Source organism: Amaranthus tricolor, chromosome 4 (assembly GCF_026212465.1).
Source record: "Amaranthus tricolor cultivar Red isolate AtriRed21 chromosome 4, ASM2621246v1, whole genome shotgun sequence".
Lineage (NCBI taxonomy): Eukaryota > Viridiplantae > Streptophyta > Magnoliopsida > Caryophyllales > Amaranthaceae > Amaranthus > Amaranthus tricolor.
This window is the reverse complement of record NC_080050.1, coordinates 6,774,127-6,787,413: the sequence shown is the minus strand read 5'-3', so window position 1 is coordinate 6,787,413 and position 13,287 is coordinate 6,774,127. Positions and strand designations below refer to the sequence as shown.

The 13,287-nt window shown below is 37.2% G+C and overlaps 1 protein-coding gene across 1 annotated transcript; it reads left to right on the top strand.

Moving 5' to 3' along the window:
• Positions 1-8,643: 8,643 nt before the first annotated feature.
• LOC130810676 (uncharacterized) lies at positions 8,644-11,184 on the top strand. Its single transcript, XM_057676817.1, has one exon. It carries the CDS (start codon positions 8,644-8,646, stop codon positions 11,182-11,184), a length of 2,541 nt encoding a protein of 846 aa, XP_057532800.1.
• The last annotated feature ends 2,103 nt before the right edge of the window (positions 11,185-13,287 follow it).

The window sequence follows — 13,287 nt, the reverse complement described above, 5'->3', positions numbered from 1 at the left end:
ATTAATCTCTGGAATATGAATCATTACACAAAGGCTAGATGCCTATATATAGCTTTCTATGTATTACAACGGCTATCTTTACACGTGCCTATCACAGGGCTTATTTTCAAAACAGAAATCAAACAAAAATAGACTAAGTACTGGACGCCTTTTACTGATGACTGAGGTACCTTGCACTGGTCCTTCCGTCTTCCATAGTGATTGTCAGTAGGGTCCTAGGCCCTTGATGGCTAGGTCCATGTATAAGGTTAATTCTCAGGCAGTGCATCAAGATGGCCTGGTCGTCAGATTCTCGAACCGTGTCTTGTGATTGTCCTGTTCCCATTCTTGCTTGGTTGTAACTCTCTCCTGTTCCCTTCTTTGTTTGCTTAGGGCTCTCTTGTTTCCTTGGGAACTGTAATGATCTTGGTATGCTTGGGGCATCCTCAGAATGAGTGGCATCATGGGGAACAGAATGGGAGCTTGAATTACTTGAACCATGATCAGCGTCATATGCATATGGTTCACAATGAAGAATGCACGATGAAGAATGAACAAGGATCAATGATCAATGATGAATGAACGATGAAGAATGAACAAGGATCAATGTTTATTGAAGAATGAACAAGGATCAATGGTTAATGAAGAATAAACGATGAAGAATGAACAAGGATCAATGATCAATGAAGAATGAACGATGAAGAATGAACAAGGATCAATGTTCATTGAAGAATGAACGATTAAGAATGAACAAGGATCAATGATCATTGAAGAATGAACGATGAAGAATTAACAAGGATCAATGATCAATGAAGAATGAACGATGAAGATTGAACGTGGAACAATGATCATTGAAGAATGAACGATGAAGAATGTACAAGGATCAATGATCAATGAAGAATGAACGATGAAAAATGAACAAGGATCAATGATCAATTAAGAATGAACAAGGATCAATGATTAATGATGAATGAACGATGAAGAATGAACAAGTACCTATGATCATTGAAGAATGAACGATGAAGAATGAACAAAGATCAATGATCAATGAAGAATAAACGATGAAGAATGAACAAGGATCAATGATCAATGAAGAATGAACGATGAGGAATGAACAAGGATGAATGATCAATTAAGAATGAACGATGAATAATGAACAAGGATCAATGATCAATGAAGAGTACAAGATGAAGAATGAACAAGGTTCAATGGTCAATGAAGAATGAACGATCAAGAATGAACAAGGATCAATGATCATTGAAGAATGAACGATGAAGAATGAACCAGGATCAATGATCAATGAAGAAGGAACAAGGATCAATTATAAATGAAGAATGAACGATGATCAATGATCAACGAAGAATGAACGATGAAGAATGAAGAAAGATCAATGTTCATTGAAGAATGAACGATTAAGAATGAACAAGGATCAATGATCATTGAAGAATGAACGATGAAGAATGAACAAGGATTAATGATCAATGAAGAATGAACGAAGAAGAATGAACGATGAAGAATGAACAAGGATCAATGATCAATGAAGAATGAACGATGAAGATTGAACGAAAAACAATGATCATTGAAGAATGAACGATGAAGAATGTACAAGGATCAATGATCAATGAAGAATGAACGATGAAGATTGAACTAGGATCAATGATTAATGATGAATGAACGATGAAGAATGAGCAAGTACCAATGATCATTGAAGAATGAATGATGAAGAATGAACAAGGATCAATGATCAATGAAGAATAAACGATGAAGAATGAACAAGGATCAATTATCAATAAAGAACGAACGATGAAGAATGCACGATGATCAATGATCAATGAAGAATGAACAATGAAGAATGAACGATGAGGAATGATCAAGGATGAATGATCAATTAAGAATGAACGATGAAGTATGAACAAGGATCAATGATCAATGAAGGATACAAGATGAAGAATGAACAAGGTTATTTGGTCAATGAAGAATAAACGATGAAGAATGAACAAGGATCATTGATCATTGAAGAATGAACAATGAAGAATGAACTAGAATCAATGATCAATGAAGAATGAACGATGAAGAATGAACAAGTATCAATTATCAATGAAGAATGCACGATGAAGAATGAACAACGATCAATGATCAATGATGAATGAACGATGAAGAATAAACAAGGATCAATGTTTATTGAAGAATGAACAAGGTTCAATGGTCAATGAAGAATGAACGACGAAGAATGAACAAGGATCAATGATCAACGAAGAATGAACGATGAAGAATGAACAAGGATCAATGATCATTAAAGAATGAACGATGAAGAATGAACAAGGATCAATGATCAATGAAGAATGCACGATGAAGAATGAACAAGGATCAATGATCAATGATGAATGAACGACGAAAAATGAACAAGGATCAATGTTTATTGAAGAATGAACAAGGATCAATGGTCAATGAAGAATGAACGATGAAGAATGAACAAGTATCAATGATCAATAAAGAATGAATGATGAAGAATGAACAAGGATCAATGTTCATTGAAGAATTAACGATTAAGAATGAACATGAATCAATGATCATTGAAGAATGAAAGATGAAGAATGAACAAGGATCAATGATCAATGATGAACGAACGATGAAGAATGAACAAGGATCAATTCTTTTTCAAGCATGAACAAGTATCAATGGTAAATGAAGAATGAACGATGAAGAATGAACAAGGATCAATGATCAATGAAGAAAGAACGATGAAGAATGAACAAGGATCAATGATCAATGAAGAATGCACGATGAAGAATGAACAAGGATCAATGATCAATGATGAATGAACGACGAAGAATGAACAAGGATCAATGTTTATTGAAGAATGAACAAGGATCAATGGTCAATGAAGAATGAACGATGAAGAATGAAAAAGTATCAATAATCAATGAAGAATGAACGATGAACAATGAACAAGGATCAATGTTCATTGAAGAATAAACAATTAAGAATGAACAAGGATCCATGTTTATTGAAGAATGAACAAGGATCAATGGTCAATGAAGAATGAACGATGAAGAATGAAAAAGTATCAATGATCAATAAAGAATGAACAATGAAGAATGAACAAGGAACAATGTTCATTGAAGAATGAACTATTAAGAATGAACAAGGATGAATGATCATTGAAGAATGAACGAGAAAGAATGAACAAGGATCAATGATGAATGAAGAATGAACGATGAGGAATGAACAAGGATCAATGATCAATTAAGAATGAACGATGAAGAATGAACAAGGATCAATGATTATCAATGAAGAATGAACAATGAAGAATGAAAAAGGATCAATGTTCATTAAAGAATGAACGATTAAGAATGAATAAGGATCAATGATCAATGAAGAATGAACGATGAAGAATGAACAAGGGTCAAAGATCAATGAAGAATGCACGATGAAGAATGAACAAGGATCAATGATCAATGATGAATGAACGATGATGAATGAACAAGGATCAATGTCTATTGAAGAATGAACAAGGATCAATGGTTAATGAAGAATGAACAATGAAGAATGAACAAGGATCAATGATCAATGAAGAATGAACGATGAAAAATGAACAAGGATCAATGTTCATTGAAGAATAAACGATTAAGAATAAACAAGGATCAATGATCATTGAAGAATAAACGATGAAGAATGAACAAGGATCAATGATCAATGAAGAATGAACGATGAAGAATGAACAAGCATCAATGATCAATAAAGAATGAAAGATGAAGAATGAACAAGTACCAATGATCATTGAAGAATGAACGATGAAGAATGAACAAGGATCAATGATCAAAGAAGAATGAACAAGGATCAATGATCAATGAAGAATGAACGATGAAGAATGAACAAGGATCAATGATCAATAATGAATGCACGATGAAGAATGAAGAGGAATCAATGTTCATTGAAGAAAGGACAAGGATCAATGGTCAATGAAGAATGAACGATGAAGAATGAACAAGGATCAATGATCAATAATGAATGAACAATGAAGAATGAACAAGGATCAATGTTCATTGAAGAATGAACAAGGATCAATGGTCAATGAAGAATGAATGATGAAGAACGAACAAGGATCAATGATCTATGATGAATGAACGATGAAGAATGAACAAGGATCAATGTTCATTGAAGAATGAACAAGGATCAATGGTCAATGAAGAATGAACGATGAAGAATGAACAAGGATCAATTATCAATGAAGAATGAAGGATGAAGAATGACCAAGGGTCAATGATCAATGAAGAATGAAAGATGAAGAATGAACAAGGATCAATGATCAATGAAGAAAGAACGATGAAGAATGAACAAGGATCAATGATCAATGAAGAATGCACGATGAAGAATGAACAAGGATCAATGATCAATGATGAATGAACGACGAAGAATGAACAAGGATCAATTCTTTTTCAAGCATGAACAAGGATCAATGGTAAATGAAGAATGAACGATGAAGAATGAACAAGGATCAGTGATCAATGAAGAAAGAACGATGAAGAATGAACAAGGATCAATGATCAATGAAGAATGCACGATGAAGAATGAACAAGGATCAATGATCAATGATGAATGAACGACGAAGAATGAACAAGGATCAATGTTTATTGAAGAATGAACAAGGATCAATGGTCAATGAAGAATGAACGATGAAGAATGAAAAAGTATCAATGATCAATGAAGAATGAACGATGATGAATGAACAAGGATCAATTTCATTGAAGAATAAACAATTAAGAATGAACAAGGATCAATGTTTATTGAAGAATGAACAAGGATCAATGGTCAATGAAGAATGAACGATGAAGAATGAAAAAGTATCAATGATCAATGAAGAATGAACAATGAAGAATGAACAAGGAACAATGTTCATTGAAGAATGAACTATTAAGAATGAACAAGGATGAATGATCATTGAAGAATGAACGAGAAAGAATGAACAAGGATCAATGATGAATGAAGAATGAACGATGAAGAATGAAAAAGGATCAATGTTCATTAAAGAATGAACGATTAAGAATGAATAAGGATCAATGATCAATGAAGAATGAACGATGAAGAATGAACAAGGGTCAAAGATCAATGAAGAATGCACGATGAAGAATGAACAAGGATCAATGATCAATGATGAATGAACGATGAAGAATGAACAAGGATCAATGTCTATTGAAGAATGAACAAGGATCAATGGTTAATGAAGAATGAACAATGAAGAATGAACAAGGATCAATGATCAATGAAGAATGAACGATGAAAAATGAACAAGGATCAATGTTCATTGAAGAATAAACGATTAAGAATAAACAAGGATCAATGATCATTGAAGAATGAACGATGAAGAATGAACAAGGATCAATGATCATTTAAGAATGAACAATGAAGAATGAACAAGGATCAATGATCAATGAAGAATGAACGATGAAGAATGAACAAGCATCAATGATCAATAAAGAATGAAAGATGAAGAATGAACAAGTACCAATGATCATTGAAGAATGAACGATGAAGAATGAACAAGGATCAATGATCAAAGAAGAATGAACAAGGATCAATGATCAATGAAGAATGAACGATGAAGAATGAACAAGGATCAATGATCAATAATGAATGCACGATGAAGAATGAACAAGGATCAATGTTCATTGAAGAATGGACAAGGATCAATGGTCAATGAAGAATGAACGATGAAGAATGAACAAGGATCAATGATCAATGATGAATGAACAATGAAGAATGAACAAGGATCAATGTTCATTGAAGAATGAACAAGGATCAATGGTCAATGAAGAATGAATGATGAAGAACGAACAAGGATCAATGATCTATGATGAATGAACGATGAAGAATGAACAAGGATCAATGTTCATTGAAGAATGAACAAGGATCAATGGTCAATGAAGAATGAACGATGAAGAATGAACAAGGATCAATGATCAATGAAGAATGAAGGATGAAGAATGACCAAGGGTCAATGATCAATGAAGAATGAAAGATGAAGAATGAACAAGGATCAATGATCAATGAAGAATGAACGATGAGGAATGAACAAGGATCAATGATCAATTAGAAATGAACGATGAAGAATGTACAAGGATCAATGATTATCAATGAAGAATGAACGATGAAGAATGAAAAAGGATCAATGTTCATTAAAGAATGAACGATTAAGAATGAACAAGGATCAGTGATCAATGAAGAATGAACGATGAATAATGAACAAAGATCAAAGATCAATGAAGAATGCACGATGAAGAATGAACAAGGATCAATGATCAATGATGAATGAACGATGAAGAATGAACAAGGATCAATGTTTATTGAATAATGAACAAGGATCAATGGTTAATGAAGAATGAACAATGAAGAATGAACAAGGATCAATGATCAATGAAGAATGAACGATGAAGAATGAACAAGGGTCAATGTTCATTGAAGAATAAACGATTAAGAATAAACAAGGATCAATGATCATTGAAGAATGAACGATGAAGAATGAACAAGGATCAATGATCAATGAAGAATGAACGATGAAGAATGAACAATGAAGAATGAACAAGAATCAATGATCAATGAAGAATGAATGATGAATAATGAACAAGGATCAATGTTCATTGAAGAATGAACAATGATGAATGAACAAGGATCAATGATCAATGAAGAATGAACGATGAAGAATGAACAAGGATCAATGATCAATAATGAATGCACGATGAAGAATGAACAAGGATCAATGTTCATTGAAGAATGGACAAGGATCAATGGTCAATGAAGAATGAACGATGAAGAATGAACAAGGATCAATGATCAATGATGAATGAACAATGAAGAATGAACAAGGATCAATGTTCATTGAAGAATGAACAAGAATCAATGGTCAATGAAGAATGAATGATGAAGAATGAACAAGGATCAATGATCTATGATGAATGAACGATGAAGAATGAACAAGGATCAATGTTCATTGAAGAATGAACAAGGATCAATGGTCAATGAAGAATGAACGATGAAGAATGAACAAGGATCAATGATCAATGAAGAATGAAGGATGAAGAATGACCAAGGGTCAATGATCAATGAAGAATGAAAGATGAAGAATGAACAAGGATCAATGATCAATGAAGAAAGAACGATGAAGAATGAACAAGGATCAATGATCAATGAAGAATGCACGATGAAGAATGAACAAGGATCAATGATCAATGATGAATGAACGACGAAGAATGAACAAGGATCAATTCTTTTTCAAGCATGAACAAGGATCAATGGTAAATGAAGAATGAACGATGAAGAATGAACAAGGATCAATGATCAATGAAGAAAGAACGATGAAGAATTGATGCAAAGGCATCAAAGAACAAGGATCCAACAAAGGAACAGGAACATGAAGGTACTGGTGACTGTTCCTCTGCACCAAATGACCAAGAGACAAGGAAAATCAGCAAAGACACCTTGGACACGACAAAAAGGGATCTACAAAGACTTAAGGAAGCTGAGGAAAGCCAAAGCATCACAAAAACCAACATCATGAACACAAACAAGGCCACAGAATGCAAGAACAGAACAACAGGTGATTCTGACGACCAGCGGACCTTGCTGACATTACTGAGCCCAAACCAGGATGACCTGGATCAAGGTGAAGGCATCAGTGACATCTCCTTACATGGGCCAAGCCATAGAGGCCCTAGGGTTCTGCTAACAAACCACCAAGAAGGCCCTAGGATAGGCTGAAGGAGGCCTGGTCAGAAGAAAAGGGACATGCAGTTTTTGGCTAAGTGTTGGCCTTTGTTTTAATTTTCTGTTTTGTTAGTTAATTGCCACGTATTTTAGTCAAGCCTTGTAACGGCTAATTTTTGAGATGTAAAACTCTATAAATACGTTTGACATTGATGTATTTGTTTTTCATGTTGCATATTGATAATAAAAATCAGAGTTTCATTTTCAGACAAAGTGTTTGATTGTTTTTGAGTTTGTTTGCAAACTTGTTCCAAGGAGGTTCATCTTTGGCCGGAGAATTCATAGGTTTTCAAGCAAACCTATATTCTCAGGGAATCACACAAGGCAAGGAATCATCCTCCTTGCTTTGAGTTTCTGTAGAAGGTTGTAAAGGAGTGGAACAACGTCCACTAGTGCAGACATCAGAAAATCAAGAACCACCTTCTTGATCGTTCTGAGTGTTCTAAACCCCTTTGCATCGAGTGATTTAGGATTGTGCGTGAGTAATTGGATAATCTCTTGATCCCACATTGATCTTTGCATAACAAAGACCATATTCAGTCTTTGTTTTGCATCAACTTGGTATCAGAGCCAATTCACGTAAGGGACAGAGAAGAGTATATCAGAAGGACATTTTGAAGAACTGGTCATTTGTTCTGGGTTATTTTGAAGAGGGAGTCTGAAGGCGATTACAAAACGAAAGAATTGGAGATTTGTGCATTTCCATTCCTACAACGTTCAGAGAGTGTCTTCCTTTACTTTGAATTCATTTTTAATTGTCATTTCAGATTTGCAATTCATTACATCATTCTTTTTGTATCTGGACACGATTTGTTCTCTGAATTTAGCGATTTTTCTTGTTCGATATTTGAAAAACTTGGGATTATTCTGTGCTGGTTATCTAGCTGTTGTGACTTAGAGACCATGGAAAGGGATGATAGGTTTGAAGCTATTGAGGATAAATTGGATAGGTTGTTCGCACATTTAGGGATCGATAATCAGAACAACAGACCACCAATACCAAACCCTAATTGTCGACCATATGAGGATCGGACCATTAAAATCGATCTTCCTGAGTTTGATGGCATATCACATGACCCCTCTAAGTACCTGGAATGGGAGAGAAGAATGGGAGAATACTTTGAATTTAAAGAAACACCCCCAAACCAACAATTTAAGATTGCCAAGATCAAACTAACCAAATCAGCTGCAGTTTGGTTAGAAAGCATTCAAAAACAAAGATTTAGGGAAGAAAGGAATAGGATTAGCACTTGGGACAAACTCAGGAAGCAAATGAAGAGGAGATATGTCCCAGCCACGTACAAGCAGCAACTGATTGTACAGTTGTATGCTATGAAACAGGGAACTAGGTCAGTAGAGGACTACCTGAATGAATGGGAGAGATTGTATCACCTTTGTGACCTTCATGAACCAGAGGAAAATAAAGTAGGAAAGTTCATAGCTGGATTAAGGGAAGAATTTAGGGAAAGGTTGATGAATACACCTGACCTTACACTACAACTTGCTACCTCTATAGCCATGGAGATTGAGAGACAACACAAGGCAGCAAACCCCCAAATGAGGAACAACAGGACCTATACCCCAAGGAACACTAGTGCTGTGACCATGCCTAGAAAGGAGTTACCACCCTCTGGACCTAAACCTGCTACCCCCAGAACAGAGTCAAACACTAAGCCACAGGACATCATTTGTTTTAAATGCAATGGGAGGGGACACTATAAGAGGGATTGTCCCAATGCAAGGGCGTTTACCATGAAAGAATGGACTGACATTAGGCAAAACACTAACCCTAAGAGACTCCTGGTGTTAAAGAATGGGCAGGAGGAAGAGTTAGACCCTCCCAGCCTAAGTGATGGTGATGGTACATTTATAAGAGATGAGCAGGGAAACTGGCGCCCTTTTGAAGGAGATTCTGAGGAGGAAGGAGAGGGAGAGCTGGAAAAAATTCCCCCTGAGGAAGAGCACTTGAACCTCATTATTAGAAGGAGCTTTCACAACACACCCTTGAGTAAAAAATCAGACCAAAGAGAGAATATCTTCCAAACAAAATGTAAAATACAGGGGAAGGTGTGTGAGTTGATTATTGATAGTGGGAGTGAGGCAAATTGTGTCAGTAAGCAGTTAGTGGAGGAGTTACACCTAAAGACTAAGGCTCACCCTAATCCTTATAAAATGAAATGGTTAGACACCAAGGCTAGTGGTTCAGTAAAACATCAGTGCCCAGTAGTCTTGACTTTGGGAACATATGAGGATGAAGTTTTGTGTGATGTCTTAGATATGGATGCATGCCACCTCTTGCTAGGTAGACCCTGGCAATATGACAAGAGAGCCATACACAATGGTTATGACAACACTTACACTATTAGACACAATGGGAAGAGGAAAGAATTTTTACCCCTGCCCCCACACAGAGTAGTGCCACCTAAGCCCTCTAAGGAACATGTGCAGTTGATGAATAGAAAAGAGTGTGAAAGGGAAGTGCAGGGAACAGAAGAGCTGTATTTGTTAGTTACCAAAGAAGTACAAGATCCTACACCTATATTTGCTGAAATGGCTAGACTATTAGAACAATATAAGGATGTGTTTCCCACTGAGCTACCACCTGGATTACCACCATTCAGGGGGGTGGAACACCAAATTGACTTACTACCTGGGGCTAGTCTTCCTAACAAGCCTGCTTATAGGACTAATCCCAAAGAGGCCCAAGAATTACAGAGACAGGTAGAGGATTTGATAAAGAGGGGCTATGTCAGGGAGAGTTTGAGTCCTTGTGCAGTACCCACTCTACTTGTGCCTAAGAAGGATGGCACATGGAGAATGTGTATTGATAGTCGTAGTGTAAACAACATAACCATCAAGTATAGGTTCCCTATACCTAAGATTGATGACATATTGGATGAATTAGGGGGTTCTCAATGGTTTAGCAAGGTGGATCTCAGGAGTGGATACCACCAAATCAGGATGAAAACAGGGGATGAGTGGAAAACAGCCTTCAAAACCAAGTATGGGCTGTATGAGTGGCTTGTTATGCCCTTTGGTTTGACAGGTGCTCCTAGCACTTTTATGCGCCTGATGAATGAGATTTTGAGACCTTTCCTAGGGAAGTTTATAGTTGTTTACCTAGATGACATACTCATCTACAGCAAGGATATAGCAGCCCATCTAGACCACCTCCAACAACTATTTGAAGTTCTAAGGAAACAGAGGTTGTATGCAAAGCTTGAAAAATGTAATTTCTTACTGCCTGAGGTTAGCTTCTTAGGGTATATTGTGGGCAAGGAGGGAGTCAAGGTAGACCCAATAAAAGTCCAAGCCATACAGGAGTGGCCCACACCCACAACACTCACACAAATTAGGTCTTTTCATGGGCTGGCCTCCTTCTATAGGAGGTTTATCAGGGGCTTCAGCTCTGTTATGGCACCCATAACAGAGTGCACGAAATAGGGGAAGTTTACCTGGACACCCAAGGCACAGCAGGCCTTTGAAACCCTTAAAAGTATGATGTGTAGTGCTCCCATTCTCAAGCTACCTGATTTCACTAAACCCTTTGAGTTAGAATGTGATGCCAGTGGTATGGGAATTGGGGCAGTGCTTGTTCAAGAAGGTAGACCAGTGGCATTTTTCAGTGAAAAGCTTAACAATAGTAGGCTTAATTACTCCACCTATGACAAGGAGTTCTATGCTATCATAAGAGCTTTAGACCATTGGTCCCACTACTTAAGAATTCAACCATTCATCCTGCATACTGACCATGAATCCTTGAAATATATAAACAGTCAACATAAGTTGAGTAGTAGGCATGCTAGGTGGGTAGAATTCATGCAAACCTTTGATTTTTCAGCTAAGTACAAGGTGGGCAAGACCAACATCATTGCTGATGCCCTTAGCAGGAAGTACAACATGCTGGGTATATTAGGTGCCAAGATTTTGGGTTTTGAGTTCATTAAGGACCAATATCAGACCTGTCCTGACTTTGCTGACATATATAAATCATGTGAAACCACACCACAGGGACTGTTTAATATTCATCAGGGATATTTGTTCAAAGGAAACAAACTATGCATCCCTAAACTACCACTGAGAACAGTGTTGGTGAAGGAGGTGCATGAGGGTAGCATAGCTGGCCATTTTGGCATTCAGAAGACCCTTGACATGCTTGCTAAACATTTTTATTGGCCAAGAATGCTTGGAACAGTAGGCAAACACATATTAAGGTGTGAAACCTGTCTGAAGGCCAAAGTGACTTTTCACAAGGGAGAGTATCTACCCTTACCCATAGCTAACAAACCATGGGAACACATTAGTATGGATTTCATGGTAGCCTTACCTAAAACAAGAAGAGGAAAGGATGCTATTATGGTAGTAGTAGATAGGTTCTCCAAGATGTCACACTTCATAGCATGTACCAAAGCTGATGATGCACAACATATAGCTAAGTTGTATTTTACAGAGGTTGTTAGACTGCATGGTATACCCAAGTCCATTGTTTCTGACAGAGACAGCAAATTTTTGAGTCACTTTTGGAAAACCTTGTGGAAGATGTTAGGCACTAAGCTGTTGTTTAGTACAGCCTATCATCCTCAGACTGATGGTCAAACAGAGGTGACCAACAGAACTTTAGGCACCCTCCTAAGGTCATTGGTGACCAAGAACATTAGGGAATGGGATTTAAAGTTATGCTATGCGGAATTTGCTTATAACAGGTCTCCAAGTCGTGCCACAAAACACACCCCATTTGAGTGTGTGTATGGCACTAACCCATTACTTCCTATATCTCTGATTGACCTGCCTATATGTGACAGCAAAACAGAGGAAGCTGCAGATTTAATCAAGCAAATGGAAGAGATTCACAAGCAAGTCCATGCAAACCTGGAAGAGACCAACAGGAAATACAAGAAACAAGCTGACAAACACCTGAGAGCAAGGCAACCAATCCAGGAAGGTGATCAAGTATGGGTCTACTTAAGAAAAAAACGTTTTCCACACCTCAGAAAAAACAAGTTGCAGCCCAGAGCCATAGGCCCTTATCAAGTGTCAAAGAAAATTGGGAGCAATGCCTTTGAGATCCAGCTGCCTGCAGACTTCAACATCTCTCCTATCTTCAACATAGGAGACCTGACACTGCATCAACCAGTCCAAGAATTGAGGACAATTCTCCCCCAAGAGGGAGGAGTTGATGCAAAGGCATCAAAGAACAAGGATCCAACAAAGGAACAGGAACATGAAGGTACTGGTGACTGTTCCTCTGCACCAAATGACCAAGAGACAAGGAAAATCAGCAAAGACACCTTGGACACGACAAAAAGGGATCTACAAAGACTTAAGGAAGCTGAGGAAAGCCAAAGCATCACAAAAACCAACATCATGAACACAAACAAGGCCACAGAATGCAAGAACAGAACAACAGGTGATTCTGACGACCAGCGGACCTTGCTGACATTACTGAGCCCAAACCAGGATGACCTGGATCAAGGTGAAGGCATCAGTGACATCTCCTTACATGGGCCAAGCCATAGAGGCCCTAGGGTTCTGCTAACAAACCACCAA

Coding starts and splice junctions, on each gene's coding strand:
- LOC130810676 (XM_057676817.1), top strand. CDS start 8,644: ATGGAAAGGGATGATAGGTTTGAAGCTATTGAGGATAAATTGGATAGG.